Genomic DNA, 22,030 nt, shown 5'->3' with positions numbered 1-22,030 from the left:
TAACATTTTTTTGCATTGTCAGAGCAGGTTCAGGTTTTGTGTTTCCGTTGAGTTTACCAACCTCCTTATATTCACCAAACCACAAAGCTCCTCTCAAAAGTTTTATTTTTCAACTTTGCAACAGAATAAAAGACCCTTTTTTCTACCTACTTCTGAAAGAGGAAATTTCTGATTCATTCACCTAACCATATGAACTTTAAGAGCTAAAATCAAAAGCAGTTTGTAACCATTAGAGGTGATAATATTTGGCTGTAAAATAATAATTATCTACAGCAATTTGGAAAGATTCATATTCCAGCAAGAGAACAGTTATAAAAATTTATCATTCAAAGAACTTTTGCTCGATATAAACCTTTAATGATGATCAGCTAATATTATAAAAAACAATTAAAACACATCACATTTTTAAATGCTATATTCCTCTTCCAAATGGCCAAGCACAGCTACATTAAACAATTACATGCTGAGTATTAAAATTATCATAGTATATTTATCACCATTTTAATCCTCATTATTTAATTACAGTGTTTAACTAAAATTCTCATTTGCAACTGCAGGTTCAAGCTCTCAGCACCCTCAGGACTTGACTGGTGCTGAACCAGAGAGTTTGCTGGACTACAGTAGGTCAATATTGTTTAGCAGAATTATGAACACTTCCACTGCTTACTGGGCTCTTAGAAGACATTTAAGGATAAATTAGAGCTAAATAACGGCACAGAATGCTGAAAACCAGGATTGGTGGCTGTAAAACTTTATGGCATCAAGGGAAACTTGGGCCCATCCATGACAGGGGAAGGGATAGCTCAGTGGTTTCAGCATGAGCCTGCTAAACACAGGTTGTGAGTTCAATCCTTCAGCAGGCCATTTAGGGACTGGGGCAAATAGATGTCAGGGATGGTACTTGGTCCCACTAAGATGGTAGGGGACTGGACTAGATGACCTCCTGAGGTCCTTTCCAGTTCTAGGAGATGTGTCTCTCCAATTATTTTAATTGATTAGTGAACATCCATCTAACTAAAACCACACAAGATTACAGATGTTGCCCAGCAAGAGAATGCTGAACTAGAGAGTTACAACATGTACTCAAATTCTACCTGGAAACCACCAAAGGGATTTCATTATAATCATAACTATGGATCTATTTATTACTTTGCCTTTTTGAGGACTGAACTTCGGACTTCTCAAAGATAAAGGCACAGGACCACATTTCTTAAGTCCAAAAAAGAACTCCACTAGTTTGCTTAGCATGCTTGGGAGTCAGCGTTCTGCAATTTCCCCACCCTGATATTTAAGAAGTGCAGCGCTCTTGGTGGTTCTGATTTTCATGTGAGACCAAAACCAGATGTCCTGACGACTTATGATTAAATTTACCCAGTCCAGACGAACCAAGTACCATGTACCATTTGGATCCTATTTTGAGTGCCCATGTGGGACTTAAGTGGTGCCGCAGCATTTTGCTGCTCTTCTATACACAGATGAATTTTGCTCTACAAGAACGCATAGTCCTTTTCAAAGCAATAGGGGGACAGTAAGGACACCTCCTTCTGGCTGAATTCCAATCTGTTATTACACTTTCCTGCCTTCCGGAGTTCTCACGATAAAGCCCAACTACCTAATCTAGTGTTAAAAAAAAGAGCTCGTCTTTCATAATGAGCATTGCAAAACTCAGAGCTAACTCTCAGCCAACGATTAGACCAGCAGGAGGGACGCAATCAATTAAGAAATACTGAATCAACATCTAAGCATTCCAGACAGGACTAATTCATTTTGGAGGGTAAGGGAATAAAGCTTCATCATTGAAATGAATTGTTACGGAGTGACAAGCCATTAGGTGCTGGAGGAATCCATGATGGAATTTAGACTGAGGATACAATCTGGCATGAAGTGGCAGCACTCTTGGCAGAAAGGCACAAAATCCGCAGGATCCTCTGTCACTGCTACAGGTGTTTCTCGTAAAGCAGCAGTGGGCAGGGGAGGGGAACAGATGAGGCTTGTATTGTCACACACTGGACAACACACATTCTGTTGCTATCATTAATTATTCGTATTACCATAGCACTTAGGAACCCTAGTCATGGATCAGCACTGCTTTGTGCTAGGTACACTTGACTTAAACCTTTGTAGTCCAAATGGAGCATAGGTCATCTGCAAGCCTCCTCCACTTCACTCTGTCTCAAGACAAAACTTCTAGCTGACTCCAGAATTACCCCAGTTGCTGTCCTTCAGTCACAGTAAATCTCTTCCATGTTATCCGACGTCTTCCTCTTTTGTGTTTTCCTTGTGGGTTCCATGTGAGAGCTTGATGGACTAGGCTGGATGATGGTTTTCTGAGAGTGTGGCCCAGCCATCCATACCTTCTTCTCTTGATTTGAACGTTAAGTGGTTCTTGTGCTGCTGTGTTCCAAAGCTCCTCGTTTGTGACCAAGTCTCGCCATTTGATATGAAGGATGCACCTCAGGCATCTGTTCATGCATGTTCATCGCTTGTGATTCAAAGACTTTTTAGAATGCCAGGTCTTTCCTCCATACAAGAATACACACTACACATTCATGTTGAAGATCCATAGTTTTATCTTCTTCACAAGTATTATTTGTGATCTCCATGTGGAACAAAAAGAGTCTTGAGTGCAGCTGCTGCTTTCCCTGGTCTGGCATTGATATCCTTGTCTGTTCCTCTGTCTCTGCCCACGATACAAACACGAAACAAAAAGAGAATCCCTCTCCCAAATAGGTTCCCACCTAAAGACACACAAACAGTCTACAGGCTTCAATCCCCGTCTGTAAAATGGGGATAATCCTCACTTTCTCCCATACTTTGTCTCTAAGCTCTTTCCTTGCTATGCATTTGTATTCCACCTTGCTCAATGTAGCCCTGATCTCATCTGAGCAGCCTATGCACACTGGAATGCTACCAATGGACACTAACAACTTCTCTCTCATATCACCATATTCTTGTCCCAGAGAAATTGTGATTTAATTCTTCTTTCAGTCAAAAAACAGCCCTGCAGGTTCTCTACTGATAAATGACTTTTTCTGTTGTTGAAGGGAAAGGCAATGTGGTAGCTGGCATTTTTAAAATACTCTCCTCCCTCTCAAGATATTTAGTCATTCAAAGCACTTTGCTTATTAAATAATTAGAACTAGTTTAGTATTAGAACTCAGCAAGAGTCATCACTCATTTGTAAGAACCTACCCAGAATATTATTGGCTCCAATTTTCTCCTTTGTAACATCTAAACAGTGAAACTGATGCACCCTTTTATCAACTTGTATCACTTAACAGTTTGCTTCATCTTATTCCTATTCAGCTGTTTTACATTAGTGCACAGAGTCCTTGTTGTTCTGGCACTGCCCAGACATACAGCATGCCCTAGTCCCTGCCTCATAAATTCCTGAGTAGCACCTGGTTAAACTGTAAAGGGTGGGAGGAAAGACAGATTTTCCCCATTTGACAGGTGCAGAATGGAGGCAGCAAGATTGATTAATATGTTCAAAGGCACATACAAAAATCAAAGCAAAAAACCTAGCTCACAGAAAGTGCCAGGCCAGTGTCTTAGTCATGGAGCCATGCTTCCCAGGGCCATATGAGCCAATTTACTTAATTGAGCTAAACAACATAAGGGAGGTGCAGCTCACTGTCAAAGCATCTCCTGCAGATATGCACTATAAGTGATTATTGCTCAGGCCAGGCAACATGGTTCCTGTTGAATAAATCGTGGATGTGCTACAGTCTTCTGGGATTCCCCTTGCTGGGGCAAGAAGGAAAGTAAAGACAGCTCGGATGGAAGTTAAGCAGCGTGAGACTTCACTGAAAGAGGAAGATAATTCAAGAGAGAAACATAAATGAAGTTGCTACTGAATCTTGTCCAACTATCTAATCTGCTTGAATCTCTAAACCTGGGCAATAAATCTTGCAAGAACAGCTTTGTCACATCTTAAGACATTCCTGTCTACTTACCTCGTTTGGTTTTGAACAAAGGTGGGAGACAATGGGGAGGGGAAGGACAATAAGTCCATGGTAAGTGGAGCGATGAGTCCGTCTTTTAGAGTGAGACAGTCCTAGTGCTTCCAGATGTAGCCATTGTATTTTGGGTACTGTGATTTTTGAGGTGTCTGACTTTTAGATGCAGATTCCAAGGCCAAAAGGGACCAGTGTGATCACCTGCTCTGACCTTCTGTTTGCCCAGGCCACAGAAATTCCCCAAATAAATTTCTTATCCAAAATCTAGAACCCTGCAAAACCGTGAATATCCATGGATATGGATGCAACTACCTGGGGTTCATTTTTCTGCATATGGCTGTGGAAACCAGTTATGTATTTAGAACCCTGCAAATTTGAGGTTATCTACAGATGTGGATGCAGATATCAGAGAATCATTTCTGGCAGATGCAGAGACTGGTTTTTGTATCCACACAGGGCTCTACAGAAATCCACCCAGACTTGGCTTCAAATTGGACAGTGATGTAAAACCCACCACAAACCTTAAATAAACTGTTCCAGTGATTAATTGTTCTCACTATTGGGTTTGAGACATCTAGGCCATGTCTACACTAGCCTAAATCTTCAAAATGGCCATGCAAATGGCCATTTCGAAGTTTACTAATGAAGCGCTGAAATACATATTCAGCGCCTCATTAGCATGCGGGAGGCCGCAGCACTTCGAAATTGACGTGGCTTGTCCAGACGGGGCTCCTTTTCGGAAGGACCCCGGCTACTTCGAAGTCCCCTTATTCCTATCAGCAGATAGGAATAAGGGGACTTCGAAGTAGCCGGGGTCCTTCCGAAAAGGAGCCCCGTCTGGACAAGCCGCGTCAATTTCGAAGTGCTGCAGCCGCCCGCATGCTAATGAGGCGCTGAATATGTATTTCAGTGCTTCACTAATAAACTTTGAAATGGCCATTTGCATAGTCATTTCGAATTTTTTGGCTGGTGTAGATGTAGTCCTAGAGGCCAATTTTTGTAGCAACGGAACACCTGCTGTTTCAATGACTGTGAATGGTGCTGCGGGCACTTACCACTTCTGCAATTTAGGCTCAGGGTGGGCCCCTGGAAACGGACAGTCAAAAGCAATGGGCACTCTTGAAAACATTAGCCAAGGGATTCAGTCAGCACTTGGTAGACTCTCGTGGAGCAAGGATGTGATCAATACAGCTCACTCCCAGTCTCCCATCACTTAGGGTCAAAGCAGTTCACAGTAACTCAGGCCCATAAAGCTTCATTGCATTGATTTAATCCCTCTGGGTTCCACAGCCATTTACAAGGTAAAAAATACATAAACATTTTAACCAAAGCAAAAGGTTCAGATCTGTAAGTGACTGAAAATGTGAGTGCTGCTTATTCTCTGCCCCCCAGCACCCTGGCTCCCTGCCATAATCAGGTTCCCCTGTTTCCTAGTAGACAGATTGCAACTGGGGCAGCCAAGTCAACAAGACCAAGACCACATTGAGGAGAATTAAGATGACTGTAGACACTTCTATACTGTGAGAAAAACAGTTCTCTCATTTGTAACCTAATATCCCTCCAACCACACTCCTCTTTTTTCTACTCACTAGAATTTTATTTCTCGCCTGTCAAGGAATTCTGGGTCACAGGACCCACAACAAAAATTGTGATCCCAGTTAAAAGAGCTGTAACTGTTTTATTTTATTAAAATGCCTCAAACAGCTTCTCAACCTTTATTATACCACTTGACATATGAAGGGTTGTCACCATAGCCTTACACTCAAGATTTGCAGCAAGAACCATGTGTGACCTGGGTCACAAATAAAATGAAACTGGTGATTGGATTCTCTGGTGGGTAGCTGAATGTGTCAAAATCAGCACAGGGTTGAGGTTGAGGAGACATGGCTCTCTTGGTCACTAAGGCAACTGATCAGTCGGGTGTTGAATGAAGGAATTGGTTGCGCTAGATAGCGAGGTGTCAGCATTCAGTGCAGTGTCTGCCTTGTGTGCCAATAGATCTATCGGTACTTAGAGTGTGTAGGTAATCATCTGTGCTGAATGTTTGATTTCCTAACCTTGGTAGGCATTTGCAAACAAAATGAAGTCCAACCGTATTCCCATTTCTCAGCTATCATTGCAAATCTGAGATTTCCCAGGTAAATACATCACCTATAAGCAAAATACAGCAACTTCAGGAAAAGAAATACAGGTGTAATAATACATGCTACAAATAAAATGACTCTTTACACCCACTCACTTGGGCTGTCATTTGTTTTTGAACCCGGTACCCTTCGTGAACATAAGGGCCATATTGGGTCAGACCAAAGGTCCATCTAGCCCAGTATCCTGTCTTCAGACAGTGGCCAGTGAAAAAGCCCACCACTGACTCGTTATTTGGCGCATAAGAGCATGGTCCTTTACCGTTTGGACTACTACAGGTTGAACCTCTCTGGTCCAGCATTCTCTCATCTGGCAACATCCGTAATCAGGTATGATTTTAGTAAGCCGAATTAACACTTATGATGGGAGCAGCCAAGTTTCCCACAGCCCCATACAGTTTGTTTACAGCCACCCGTCCTGGCTCCCAGTGTTGTGTGCTGTTATTTAGCTCTATTTTAACCCTAATTGTCTTCTAAGCGCCTAATCAGCGGTGGAAGTGTTGCTAATATGCTAGACAATCCTGATTTCCCGTGTTCCAGCAGATTCTCTCATTCAGCACCAGTCAGATCCGGAGGGTGCCGGACTAAAGAGGTTAAACCTGTACTTCTATTCATCAGCAGCTGAAGTAGACTTATCTTCACCATCCACTCAAAGTGAAAACAAAACAGTCCTTGTGCAAATGTGAGTTACCAAACCCTAGAAGGAACTTGTATACATACATCCTTTTCCCCTGGCAAGAGAGTGTATAATGGCATAAGCTAAGAGCGGGGATTCTGGGTACAGAAACTGTGCTGGGGAGTAAAGGGACTTTGAAGTAGCCTGGGCACTTTGAAACACCCACAGCTTAGCCATGGCTACACGCAAGCTGGCACTTCTAAGTTTGCCACTTTGAAGCTGCCGTGGGGGAGAATTAGCTTAATGAAGTGCTGCACATGCACTGCAGCACTTCATTAATAAGCTCCCAGCACCCTACTTTCCATGCTCCCTTCGAAGCTGGGAGCTAGTGTAGACACAGCCAAAAGGACTGGCAAAAACAGTGCAAGAATGTGCCACTTCAGCAACTAGATCCTTCAGACGGTGGACTTGCACAAAAGCCCCTGGGTAATTTTTATTCACCCTCTCACACTCTACAAGCAGAATTTCAATCCAGGAAGGAACTGCTAAGACAGTCTCTTCTGCAGACAGGCAAACGTTGTCTGGCACAATGGTTTAGCCCCTTAGTTCTCTGCACATCTATGCCTGACTGAGGCAGAATTTGGCTCAAGATGCATCCTTGAATCCATTCTTGGAGAAAGGTAGCAATTACAATGGCACCCACCGCAACCAAACTTCCTTAATTTTCATGGCTTGATGCTCTCATAAATATTTGTATTCTAATATTCTGTAGCTTGAACGAGATATGAGTGATTCTGTGGGAGAGCAAGCTAGGTTGGATGTTGTTTATTTGTATGCCTTTCTGGGCTTGATTAAAACAGTTTATAATGCTTATTAAATGAAATATTGTACTTGTGAGGTACTTAGATATAATGGGTTATTTGGCCATGAGTTTATCTGCCACATTACCCATAATTAAAACTTAGTTTTCATAAAGTAAATTAAAAAAAAGGAAAAAGAAGGGATTGTTAGCAATATTTTCATGCTGAATCATATCAGCATATTTAAAGAGTAGATATGAGCTTTAGTTCTTCCCTGCAGGCAAAAAAAAATATTTAAAAATGGGGAAAAAAAATGAGTCATCTGAATTTAATTACCAGGCTCAGGGTAGCGCTGGCCAGCTTTGAAAAGTGAAATCTAAAAAGGACTATAATTCTGCATATGGAACTGACGAGATTGCTTCCTGAGAATACTGAATTAGGTCCTTCAACTTGATGGGTGCGCTGATATATCTTGCCTTTGCATATTGCACAATTATAGGCATGAAGAGTGCGCCTTGGAAAACAAACCTCGCTCTGGACTTGTAGGGGTGAAATTCACACGGCCACAAAATGGATGACTTAACGCACTGAAACAGTGTCTCTAGACTTTCTTATTGTGGCAAACAGCCTACTGGACACACCTAATAGTGTTGGTCTTTGAGATAAAGCAGCCCTTGGTGGCAATCCACTGAAGGCAGAGAGTCACTAAGGGCTTGTCTGTACTATGGGGAAGATCAACTAGGGTCTCCACTACGAGGCTTTCTATGTGTCTATACTCACCACGCATTTGACAAGCTGTGACTGATTCGCTGGAGTTCGATTTTGCTGCATCTCTGAAGACGCACCAAAAACAATCTCTCTGGGCTCAGCCATCCACCCTGGTACTCCATGCTATTGCATGGAGTAAGGGACATTGGCATGAGCCCAAAAAGCCCCAGTCTACATCAGGGAACAAAGTCGTTCCTGATTCGTCAATTCTAGCTACGCTAATGTCATAGCTAGAATTAACACAATTTTTGGAGCATATGCTTAGATGAATCTGATAAAGCGGGTCTGTGCCCACAAAAGCTTATGCTCCAAAAATTCTGTTAGTCTATAAGGTGCCATTGTTTTTGTGGACATAGACTAACACATCTACTCCTCTGATGCTTGTAGCTGGAATTGCAAATCTGGGATCGACTTTGTTCCCTGATGTAGACCAGGCCTTTGGTGACATAGTTATACCCAGAAAGTCTTTATCATGCAGGCAGGACCTTACATAGTAACACACTGGCCTCCTCTTTTTTACGTTCCATTCAACTAAGCAGCAAGGGAATGTAACACACAGCTGAAATATCAAGAGATTCAACCACCAGTATATACTCTTAATATCAAACGAGATCTTTATAACCTCATCAGTATCAACAAACTGAACATCAACATGGAGTATCTTGTAGCTTTTTTTTTTTTTTGTTAGACCCCATTAGTTCATGTACCAGCTGTCAAATTTATTCTACACATCCCAACTTGTACTCTCTCATCCCTGACCACGGAAACGTCATTGTTAACTTGAAGAAAGCAAAAGAAATGGAACAACTGCAGCAGAATAGGTTTCTTACTAACAAAATAGCCCCCCCGCCCCCTTTTCCCAAAGCATGAACATTTATGGAGTAATCAAACGAGACTTAATGGCACAAGAGAACAGGAATACTTGAATTCTGTCTGCAGCCTGCAGTACGTACATAGAGCAAACCAAACTGTAGCACATTTGCCACGTGGTCGTTGACAGGAAAGTTAACTTGCCAGCAACAGATTTAGCAACCATACAAAAACAACTCAGCAAAAGCAAGCTCCAGACGACTACATCCACAGGTTTTTAGTCTAGTTAACCAACTACACACCCTTGTGTTACTAAGAAAGAGCATGCTTCAAAATTGACATCAATCACTGTAAAAGTTAACTAAAACATAAAAATGTAAGCAGAGATATTTCATTACAACGTACTTTAAAATCTCTAATAGTGGCTATAACCATGGCTAGCACAGACCATGACATTTCTGTCCGGGTACAATGTTAAGTACGCACTGTATCCCAGGATAGTTAATTTCACATCTGAAGTTATATATGTGCAGATGTAATTCAACGTACACGACCATATAAAGAGATACAGCCACTCACTTACCAAAGTGAAGATCCTTCTGTTCCGGTGACTTCTAAAAAGTCATATCCATCTTCTAATTGAAAATCCATGAAAACCAGAGCGATGGTGTCTCCAGGCTCTGCAAGGATAGTCCACGTACAGTCTGCATTATTCCCATACTCAGAAGGAAAATGCGGACTGGAGATAATTCCACTCTGTCCTCGTAACGTTCCTCCACAAGCATCATCAGCTGAAAGATAGAAAATGCACATCATGGGTGTTTTCCTGGAAGGGAGCATGATTGCAAATATGAAATCAAGGCATTGAAGCAGGGCAGCCTTGCAGGTTTGCTTTTCTTCCCCTTAATGTGGTAAAGCTTTCGGAAGGGTGCGCTGGGGGGTGAGAATGACTCATATGCCAAATTAGAGAAAACAAAGGGAAATTGTGCTCAATAATTTCTCCTAATACCAAATGGTGAGGGGTGGGGTGGAGACTTTAAACAGCTATTGATACCTAATAATAAGTAATCTTAGCCTGAATGGAGGAGCATAAATCAAACAAGTGTTATAAAAAACATAATGCCAGGTTAAGGGAGACTGGAACGTACTGCAAAGACCCAGACTGAGCTGTACAAAAATACCATTTTTTAAACTTTGTTGTTCTTTTCATGGGCTGTCCTTTTTATTGGCACATTGATCAGACACACTAGAAATTCAGCTAGCCCCCCTGCACATTAAGAGGTGCAGACACAGTTGACATGTTTACACACACACACACACACACACACACACACACACACACACACACACACCAGTTACTCATGCCTCCAACATAGGGTAGCAGTGGATAACCCTACATTAGCCAGTGGCATAAATATGATCCATGACACCTCTCGCAACAAAAGTTTCTACAACTCCAGTGCTCCTCACCATGGCATGGAAGAAGAGTACCTGCAAGTTCTGGGATGGGTGCTGATGGGGCACAAAAAATAGAAATGTCACCTCAATGGCATACCCTGCTCTTCCTCCCAAATGAGAAGACTTTACAGGAGCAGGAAAATTAGAGTACGGAACACCCACCAAATGTTACAGAATTCTCCACCCACTCCAAAGCCATCAGAGAAACCAGTGTAATTTCAAACATCAACCTAGTTCCCCAGAGAGGTGCCAATTGCAACAGCTACCTGGACTTCAGGAGACCTATGCCAGTTTGCATTAGATGAGAACCTGGAGCATGTCCTTCTGGTGTACCTGGCATTGGCCAACATTGGGATACTGCGCTAGATGTGCATTTGGACTGACCCATTGTGGCTGTTTTGTTCTGCTGCAGCTCCACAAAACAACTGATTTCTGATGTCTATTATTTAGAGAAGAGTTCACAGGGGTCTCATAAAAACGAAATAACTATAAGACCAAAGCTCAAGTTCCTTCTCATGCCAACAGAACCTAAGATAGGTAGACAGAATAAAAAGCATGTGACTTGGTTATTACAGGTATTTATACAGCATCTAGGAAAACAGTAATTTGGAAAACTGTGTTATTATGTATGTAGCAACTCTCTTAGGGATATCTGTGCAACTGAGAGTTGTGTTTTAAATATCTGGTGGATCACAACACTTCTAACGTGAATTCGTATGATAAATAAAATATTAAACCATGTAGAAAAGCACAGTAGTTGAGAGAAGAGACAAAGTTCCTGCATTAAAGAAATATGAGTGTTTTGATACCATAGGCATGAGTGCAAGATACGATGAGGATTGTAAACACTATCCCTCTGTCCAATCTAAGATTTAGCATAATAAATGAGACCAATGAAAGGAGTGAGGAAAGAAATGTTGGGTTATGGCAATGTGAAATCATGAGATTGCATAGGTTAGTCATACACATACTGCTGAGCTTCTGAAGTCTGAGAGCCAGGACTGGTGGCTGCAAACAAACTTCATGGGATTGCAAGTAACTTGGCCACACCCATGATAAAGGGACATCCGGCTAACTAAAATCATGACGGATCACGGATGTTGCAGGACCCAAGAGTGCCAGATGAGGTTCAACCTCCCACAACAAACTCCTGGTTGTGAGACTTAAACTACATATGAGCACTGATTCTTTTGCATCCCTGACCTTAGCAAAACATTATGCAATCATTCATGCATGCTGTCCTTCTAGAATAAGTGAGTGCTATTTAAAAATAGCAAAGTAAAACCTATGAAAAAAGTTGATACACTACTAAAGCTTTTGGCATTTACCAGTTGGGTATGGGATCTGCTGCGTTTGCTACAGGTTATCTTCTTCTACAAATAGACTCTATTAACAGAAGCTATTAGAGCAAATAAAATAGGAGGATCAAGAAAAAACATGGGCAGGAAGATAAAGAAAACCAAGAATTAAATTAGCTTGCTTTGTAGCACTGTGCCAGTTTTGTATGTACAGCATTGTCAGATGCCTGGCTGTTTATATGAAATGCTCTATGAAAAGCCTGTTAACTTTACAATGCATATTATAGAACAGCATTTCAGATGCGTTAGTCAAGGGGCTCTCAGGCTTTACATTATAAACACTGAATTTCAAGTGCTTAAAACTCCAGCACAAAACTATTAAAAAAAAAAATCTATCCATAGTGAAAGTCCACTTAGGGATCCTCATGAGTTTTATGCAGCAATTGATACACATTTCTGGAGAGGTGTGACAGGAGGATTTTGGAATATTGCTTGACAGGAAATTCTTAGCATGAAAGTATCAGAGCCTTTTCAGGGCTGAGCCCTGCTGACAGTACAAGCCGCTCACAGCAGGGCTGGGACTCGCAGTCTCTGAGTGATGGAGCTGCAAAAGCAAAGTAAAAACAAACCTCTTGTTCATGCCAACTCTTATTTCTCGTGGCCATCTGCTACCCAACTGCAACCAGTCAGCCGAACACAAAGAATGCATAAGACACAAACGCACACTGCCTGGTGAGTGATGGCAGGCACACAGATTAGAAGCATCGAGACTCTCAGACTCGAGGGACAGTCCCTCATATCTAACAAACATTATTATTTATTGTGTGTATTTGTTCCCTTAGCATCTTGCAGCCCCAAGAAGAATACAGCCCCTGTCACAATGGGCCCTTCCTAACATATAATTAGAGAGAGTTCCAATCCTGCAGAGCTCACACACCGGGGTTGAGGAAATGGAAACACACTGAAGCAAAGTAACTCTCCTTAAGTCATGCACAGACAGGCATATTACCCAGGTCTCTTAAGGCCCACCTGGTATTCACCTGATCCACCCAGCCTCCAAAAACTTTCCAGCTGGGATGGCTAAGCTCCCCCAGACTCAGTCATGGAAAAGTTCCACTCTACACAGAAAGCGAAAATAAATTCTCATCCTCTCCTAGGCTCAACCCTAAGCAGATTCCCTGCCTTTCCTCGGCACTGCTGAGTACTGAGAAAACAAAGATAAGCAGGATGAAATTTAATAAGGACAAATGCAAAGAACTCCACTTAGGAAGGAATAATCAGATTCACAAATTCAAAATGGAAGTGACTGTATAAGAAGGAGTACTGCAGAAAGGGATCTAGGGGTCATAATGGAGCACAAGCTAAATATGAGTCAACAGTGTGACATTATGCGGGGGGGAAGCAAACATGATTCTGGGATGTATTAACAGGAGTTTTATAATTCTTCTTTTCTGCTCTGCACAGATTAGGCCTCCATTGGAGTATTGTGTCCCGTTCTGGGCACCACATTTCAAGAAAGATGTGAAGAAATTAGAGAAGGCCCAAAGAAAAGCAACAAAAATGAAAACATGACCTATGAAGGTAGGGGAGAAATTGGTTTTATTTAGATTTGGAAAAGAGAAGACAGAGGGGACACAATAACAGCTTTCAAGTATCTAAAAGGGTGCTAAAAGGAGGAGGGAGAAAATATTCTCTGTAAACTCTGATGATAAGACAAGAAGCAATGAGCTTAAATTGCAGCAAGGGAGGTTTTGGTTGGATATTTGGACAAACTTCCTAACTCTCCCTTTGGTTAAGTACTGGAATAAATTGCTTAGGGAGTTTGTGGAATCTCCATCATTAGAGAGATTTAAGAGCACGTTGTATAGCCATCTATCAGGATGATCTAGATGGTGCTTGGTCTTGCTGTGAGGCCAGGGGATTGGACTTGATGACCTCTCAAGATACCTTCCATTTTTAGTATTCTATGATTCTAAGTGCTTCAGCCCCAAATAGGTTTGCGCAAACCTGCTATTATTGGCAGCCAAAGAAGGCAATCATCTTCTGACAGGCACCAATCTTCCCCAGCTCCTATCCCGACCCCAGCCAAACTGCTCACCCTACATGTCCTGCTCCAAGACACCTGAAGCTCAGGTGTAAGGCTGCAAGGGAGAAGCTACAAAGATGGAGCTCTACTCAGATACTGTCTGGCTGAGAGCGTCTTAGAGCAGGGCAGATAGTACCTCCAGCTGTCCACTGGCCCACGTAGGGTTTGCACACCCTATTGATCTCCAAATTCAAGTTATGGTAGTCCCCATTGGCCTTTCATGTTAATCAGAAGGCCCAGAGCCTATTTTTCATCCAGGACCCCCTTTGTGCTACTTACTAATTCATCCATGATAGAGGTAGCCAGGGGAACTCTGACAGCTTCGGCCCATGCAGAATGCATGAGTCTGTCTTACCTCTGATTCATGGACATGGGCAGCTGTGGGATCAAAAAAAAGGGGAAAAGCATAAGGATGCTTTTTGTTCTTCCCTGTAGAGTGAGAACACAGGAGCTCCTCTTGCTTCTTGGAGTGTGACTGAGTTCTGGCCATAAAGGATAAGCACAGTTCGCTCATTTACTGGCATGTGCAGGTATGCCCAGACTACTTTCAAATTATTCTCCTTGATAACCCCTTGTGGATGCTGGAAAGGCAATAAATGTAGGAGAGAGTCTGCTGCTCTCAGCCAGCTAGCTTTCGGCAAGCCACCTGCCCAGCAGAAAGGCTGAAACGTTCGGCAGAGACAGGATGAGGCCATTAGCGGTTTCAATAATACATGCAAAGGTCTGAAGAGAAGCCATTTATTGCAGAGAGCAGAAAGACAGCCACCTGCAGCACGGCACAGGTTGCCTTTTGAATATTATCACTGCCTGACAGGAACACAGAACTCTCCTGGGGCTTCTTATTATTAACACCATAAAGGAGTTCTACATGCCACCGGGATGAACTTTTTGAATGCGGCTGAAAGTTTTGTGGGAGTAAGGGAATGTCAAAGTGGAGCATTTACTTCGAAGCTGCCCCCGTCTACACTGCCCGTCTGCATTTCAAAGTCTGCACTTCAAAATTCGCATGGCCGCCGTTCTGAATGTCAGCACCTCATTAGCCTGCTTCAGACTGCCTCTTTACCATGCCCCCGCCGATCGGAAGGGGCAAGTGTAGAAGCAGCCGTAGAGTTGATCTGGAGCCCTCATTATGCACCAGGATGTGCTCAGGGCTGCACATACACAGAACCAAAAAGACTGTTTCCTGCCCCAAAGACCTTTTATTCTAACCTGTTCTGTATAATACGAATTTCCTGTGATTCCTGAAATGGAAGGAATTATTCTTCACTGCCAGCTAAATACCACTTCTGAATCCAGAGAGACAAGGAGGGTGAGGGAGTATCATTCATTGGACCAACTTCTATTGGTGAGAGAGACAAGCTTTTGAGTTACACAGAGCTTCTCTTAAGGTCTGGGAGAGATACTCAGGGTCTCAACTACAAGATGGACCAGACCATTTAAAATAAGCTAAGATACATTCTAAGGCAGTGGTGGGAAACCTGAGGCCCATCAGTATACTTTACATGTTGCCAATGAGATATGTAGTTTACCGGTGTTACGTACTGGATTGCCAGTTTCCGCTGGTCTCTATCCGCCCAGGGTTCCCCCCCATTGGTATTGCTAAAGTGACATGCACACAGAGTCAGGGCACGTGAAGTGAGCTGTCTGCTAACTGTACACAATATTGACTGTGAGAGCCGTGTGCTCCCTCTACAGCCAATCAAATCACACCTATGGTTCAGTCGGCACACCCTGAAAATTCTAGGTACACAAGCGCAGTTAGCAAAACTGCCCTGTCCCGGGAGACCATCTTGGTTTTGACAATCCTGAGGCCCACTGAGATGAAGGAGGGCCACTTATGCAGCCCACTCATGCAGCCCACTCACTAGCCTAGGTTGCCCATCACTGTTCTAAGCAGCCATTCAAAATGAATTGGCCTTTTTATACCTCTACATTCATAGCACAAAACAAGGAAGGCTAGTGGGGTCCTGATTGTTGTAATAAGCCATAAACTAGGCGTCTTTATTCAGGTCACAATTTCTAGGGTCCTACACAGTTCTGAATGTAAGCTCCCAGGCTTGGAAGGTGTAATGCCAGTCTCCTTTCAGGACGAAGACTGTGAGGTCAGCTGTGGAGTGATTTTGTGAGACATATTCACGCCTGGATGATGCAGTGTTTTTGTCTTTTACCATTCTTCTATGCGAGTTCATTCAAGGGTGTAGGTGACTGTCTGGTTTCACCAGCATAACAGCTAGTCGGGCATTTCGTGCACTGGATGAGGTGCACGGCATGTGGCAGTTATGTGTAAAGATCCAAGGATGCTGAAAATCGTCTTTTCGGGGCAATGTAGCAGCAGAGATAAGTCTGTAGATTTTGCTTCTATTGATGTGGTAGGATCTGGTGCCACTAGGTGGCTGATGACGACCTTGGCAAGGCTTTTGGGGGGATAAGGTGTTCTTTAAGACCCAAAGAAGGTATTTAGGGGTCCCCATCACACATGGGTTAGAACTGTTTAATGAAACCCCATATGGGTTCCAAGAATCAGTCACAAAGTATCATGGTTAAAAACCACTGATGTGCTAGCTATTCAGATGAGCTCTGCAAAAATATAGGTTGAACCTCTCTAGTCTGACACCCTGGGGACATGACGTCAATGATGGAGGAACAATCAGACAACTCTGGTCAGCTCGACAGGTGATCTTTCGAACATCCCCTCTCTCCTCAAGGCCTTTTGAAAGCAGACCTGTCAGGACAATAATACTTTCTCTTAAGCACAAGGCCCACTCATTCTACGTTATAGGGACAGACATAAGAATGGCCATACTGAGTTAGACTGAAGGTCCATCTAGCCCAGTAGTTTGTCATCTGACAATGGTTAATGCCAGGTGTCCCAGAGGGAATGAACAGAACAGATAATCATCAGGTGATCCATCCCAGTACCCATTCCCAGCTTCTGACAAAACAGAGGGTAGGAATAATATCCCTAACCATGCAGGCTAATAGCAACAGATAGACCTATCCTCCGTGAATTTAGCTAGCTTGTGTTTTTTTGAGCTCTGTTATAGTCTTGGCCTTTACAACATCCTCTGGCAAGGAGTTCTGCAAGTTGACTGAGCATTGCATGGAGAAGTGCTTCCTTTGGTTTGTCTTAAACCTGCTGCGTCTTCAGACACTAGACCAGTTCCCTCCCAGAGCAGCAGATCCCACGGCTGCACAGCTCTCCTATCTTGATCTGACTCTTAATCCTGAATCCATCTCTATTATAGAAGGGAACATGCTAGAAAGATACCCAGCAAATGTGCTTCATAACAATTTGTGTCCTCAGGAGAGCTGTTCACTCCCTTTTGTTGTGAGGGAGTTCTGGCTGAATGGAATAAGAACAAGCATTCTCTCCTGCACATTTACCCTTCAGGATGCAGGCAAAGGAATGAAATTTTCATGGGAACCTCTTGTTAAAATACTGTTGCCACACTGCTTCAAGGCAGCATAGAGAGTTAATGTTCTCTAGATGGAGGGCTAAAAACTCCTGACACTCCACTCATTTTTGTTAAGACCAATACAGTATCAAATATGATGAAAAATACTCATCCAGTAGCCCTGATGATGCCTACCCCAGTGACTACATATAGCTGCCAAACTTTCTTATCCATCTTCTACCACAAGGCAATGTTACACTATAGATTGGATGTTAGGCTAAGCAGGTCTAGAGCACTGCATATCTACTTGGAAGAGAGAATGTGGCAGAAAGAGGCAAAATAAATTAACTGGATAAATAAAACAGAACCCAACTCACAGAGTTAAGGGAACACACTTCCAGGGCTGCCTGTGCAGGGACGTGACCTTATTTTCCAGAACAACATACATTACTTAAGACTGTTCTGCCTCCTAATGGAGCTGCAGGTGTTGTTGCACACTCTATGCTCAATTTGATTTAACCACAGAACAAAATGCTAATGTTTACAGAAAACGCAGAACGGGTCAAAGCACCAGCTAAGCAAAGCATTAGAATTCTCAGCATGAGCTGCTGTTCTTTCCTCTCCCTCTGTAGCATCCCAGCTATAACAAAACACAACATAAGTAGCAGCAGAGGGCGGGACTGAAAAAAAGTCTGATTTGGGGCATATTTGCCTCTCCCCACCACATCAGCAAATAACTCCACCATGGCCGGTCCCAAGCCCAGGTGAGAAGAGAGGAGGGCTGGGTGTAGGGCTAGCACCCGTACCCCGTAAAACAATCCCTACTACAGAAATACCGACGATCATTCAACAGATTCCATTCCTGGGAGAAAAAGAGTCCTCATCTCAACAGAGAATAATGTCAAAAAGATAGATTACACCTGGTCAGAAGTGGAAGAGAACGCTCAGGACAGGGCATGCTGGCAAATGGTCGTCGATGGCCTACACTCCAAGATGTAGGAATGGAAAAGACAGTGCATCTCCATCAGTGAATATCTGAAGTCATTCTTCTGAGGCCTATACAGAGTTATGCCTACATAAAAACCAGTGAAAGATAAAGGCACTCAGCCTGTTTCTAACTTCACCACCGCCGAGCATCATTTGCAGGGACTGAACATGGGACCTTCTGCATCCAAGAACAGTCCTCCAACGCTTACGCAAAAAGTATAATTCCATTAGCTCGAGGTAGTCGCTCCTTATTTTCTGTGGTGGCAAACCACTGGAGAGGAACATGCTATGTTTTATAAGTGTCTGAAACATACATAGTGCTTTTCCTCTTAAGGGATAATCTATTGTATTCAGCTGTTTCACAACATTGTCTTCTCGCTTGGGCAGGGGTCATTTTTTACTTTTTTGTTTGTACAGCACGTAAGTGGCACTGATCTGTTACTGAATCTCCTACACTACTCCACAGTCGTCATGATAAATAAAGGCTCAAAAACCAAAGCAAGTCCTTGGAGCTGAAGAACAGTTGAGAGGTTCAGCAAAGATAAAAGGGGTTCTTTTCTGATGTCCATCATACCGAGCCATACTTAAAATCAAATAAATAGGGATAAATGGCTGCTACAGGTCGCACGTGATTCTCTGGTCCAGCAACATCTGTTGTCTGCTAGCACCATGGCTGCTACTTGACCAGAAAGCTGCTGGCAGGGAGACTATTGGAAAGAGGTCTGGCATCTGGGAGCCCTGCTGGACAGGAGCCCAGAAACAGGGGGGCCAGCAGCCCTGTGAAGGGGAGCCCAGTGGTTGGGATCAGCAGCCAAGACCATGCCAGAGATAAGAGAGCCGGCCAGGCTCAAGGTGGGGAAGACGCAGGGGGCCAGCATGGAGGTAGTGGAACCTGCAGGAGGGAGGGACAGCAAACTGTGCTGGGTGGGGAGCAGAGGCAGGGGACATCCCTTCATCCAGCAAATTCCCTTGTTCAGGACCTGTCAAGTCCTGAGGGTGCTGGTTGAGGGCCTTTCAATCTGTATTAAACAGTCAGCATTTGTCAGTAAATAACATATAGCAGTATTTCAGATAAGTATAGCTTTCCTTTATACTTGCAGTACAAAATAGCTAACAACAACCACCTAGCTTCCATTTGCAAACACTGACTTCTTAGTGTTCAACACTGTATTTACTCTTTTTTTAAAAAACAAAAACAAAAACATGTTATTTCACATCTGGCAAATTGGTTCCAAAGAATGTGTTACTCTCACACAATCTAGGAGACATTGACTCCCGTAGAAATACATCAGCTCCTTAATAGTTACACACATGGCTATGTTGTTACAGTAAGATATGCAGCATCAGGTCACACTACAGATGTCTCAAATACCCACCTGTGGGCACTACCAAATGCATCAGAAGTTCTATGATTTCTTTTAAACCTAAACATAACCCTCTAATTGTGTGATGTTCTACACAGGAAACAAATTCCTTCCTCCCCCATCAGCAATCGGTTTAGGCCCTGAAGCATGTGACTGATTTATTTTAACTCACAGAGGTAAAGATATTGGTCATAAGGTTATCCAGCCATTTCCAAAGAGAACTGAGATACGGTATTTGACTGATTTCCTAAGGCAAGGAAATCCAGAAGCTGAATACATGCTGTGCAGATAGTGAGAAGGTTTCATTTCTAGCAAGGAAATATGTATTTTTATTCAAGCAGTAGCTCTGAAGATGCATTATTTTCCCAGCAGAATTAGAAAAACCCTTTTGTCTGTATGCATATCTTTCGACCCTTGCAGTCACTACAGTCTGTACATCCAGACTAACGGTCAGATATAAATTTTAATTCTGACCAATAAAAAACCGATTATGGTAAAATCAATTCATACACTTGGGTAGGTTCTGAGTTCTCTGTTGTATTAATTTCCTGGTTTTTTTTGTTCTGCTTTCGACATTTTCATATCAACTGTCAATATTATGGGACTAGACACCTGTCTAGTCTTTGCTGCCACTGCAGTCAATAGAGGTTTACAACAGAACCCATTCCAAGTTCTTACATTTACTAAAATGATCAGTGAACATCGGACTACCTGCTGCCCAGACTGATAACCTTTGGAACGCATCACCATGCAATACCTCCTTGAGCAAATAAGCCAATTAAAACAAATTAATACTTGCACAGTGCAATGTGACCATCACAGTATTTTTGACATTTTTCAATTGTATGAAATATCAAGAAAGTGGCAGTAATTTTACAGGGTTTTTTTTTTTAAATTAGTAACATTAGTAGCTTCCTGAGCAAAAGGACTGCAGACAAGTAAGAAGACCATCTGCATAAAAATCAAATAAAAATTACAAGGATTATTAATCCTTCTGCTCCAAGCATCAGCACCTGTGGGGTTCAGGAGGCATTCCCTGCCCTACAGAATGGCACTGAACAAACTCATGTAAATAGTGCAGCAATTAATATCCTCTCTCTAGACCACTGGCCACTGACAGAGAGAGACCAGGTGTTGGACTAGATTGAGCACGGGTTGATTTTTGCATAGAATTCCCTTTAATCAGAGAACTCTGCTATTTTATACCATATTTCAGACTTAAGGGTTGGTTGGTTGGTTTTTACTATCCTTCTCCAGCCAAGTTGTAAACACATTGAAGAAGAAGGGTTTACGATGGAAGCGCCAATTCAGCATGAGCCTAGAAAGTCAAGGCTGAGGATGTAACCTGGAGATGAAAAAACGAAGGAAGTAACATATCCGTTTCCCATGCCAACCTATGCACCAACCACTCCTGCACTGGGACCACAGAAAACACAAGAACAATAGGTACGTGTAAGATGAACCACAATAAGCAGCATGAACCATGACTCAAAGGAAGCATTAGGAACATAGATCATCAGGCAAACAATATTTTTGTATTTAAAATTCAAGGTACATGCACCAGCTCAGGCTTGCTAATTGATTACACAAGCAGAGGGTCAATAAATGGATCGATACAAGATGGTCTGTTGAAGCACACAAAGAACTGAACAGAAATAAAGCAGCAACTATTTTGGTAAAACAACCTAGTCACTTGAACATTTACTGACAATCTAGTCCCACGAGACCCCCTGAATCCATGAAAGATTATCATACCCACTTTCTGCAGATATGAATGACTGAACAAGATGCATGCAAGTGCAAAGCAGTGGACAATTAGAGCTTAAGTCAACTTGGCCTTGCTTATATGACACTTTGATAAAGCTGGCCTTAAAAAAGAAAAAACTGGCTGTAATTCATTCTGCTTATTAACAGATATGGAAAAAGCAGAAAAGTCACCACACCAGACCTGAAGTCCTTAGACTCTAAGCCTCCTTTAACATGACAAACCAGCCACTCTCTTGCAGGTTTCCAACAGTAGATCACCTACCTGTGTTCCCTATTATCTGTGCATGCATGCGGCTGCTCAGAAGAGATTCATGTGCTGCCCTGCTGATCAGCCGTGTGCTCACAGCTAATTTTTTTTTCTACTGGTGGTGCACATAAGCACAGGCCTCGGCACACAGTAAAATTCTGCACATGGATGGAAAAGATTAGAGGGAACAGTCTTACCTACTCTGCAGAGTAGTGAATATTTGGGATTTTTAATCACCCCATCGAAGCTCTTGTTTTGTTCAGAATGGACAATACGAAACTGAAAATGATCAGTAAACAATATGGGGAACTCAAGAAAGAGAAGCTTCATAATG

At 42.7% G+C, this 22,030-nt stretch overlaps 1 protein-coding gene across 1 annotated transcript in view; it reads right to left on the bottom strand.

Moving 5' to 3' along the window:
• CSMD2 (CUB and Sushi multiple domains 2) overlaps window positions 1-22,030 on the bottom strand; it is a 575,415-nt gene that overhangs the window by 387,725 nt on the left and 165,660 nt on the right. Inside the window, exon 5 of the mRNA XM_074976068.1 lies at window positions 9,678-9,885. Coding sequence (XP_074832169.1) covers window positions 9,678-9,885 — 208 coding nt within the window. The remainder of the gene's footprint in view (window positions 1-9,677; window positions 9,886-22,030) is intronic.

Source organism: Carettochelys insculpta, chromosome 24, assembly GCF_033958435.1.
Source record: "Carettochelys insculpta isolate YL-2023 chromosome 24, ASM3395843v1, whole genome shotgun sequence".
In the NCBI taxonomy this organism is placed as follows: Eukaryota; Metazoa; Chordata; order Testudines; family Carettochelyidae; genus Carettochelys; species Carettochelys insculpta.
Note: the sequence above shows the minus strand (reverse complement) of the source record. Positions and strands in the feature narration are given on the sequence as shown.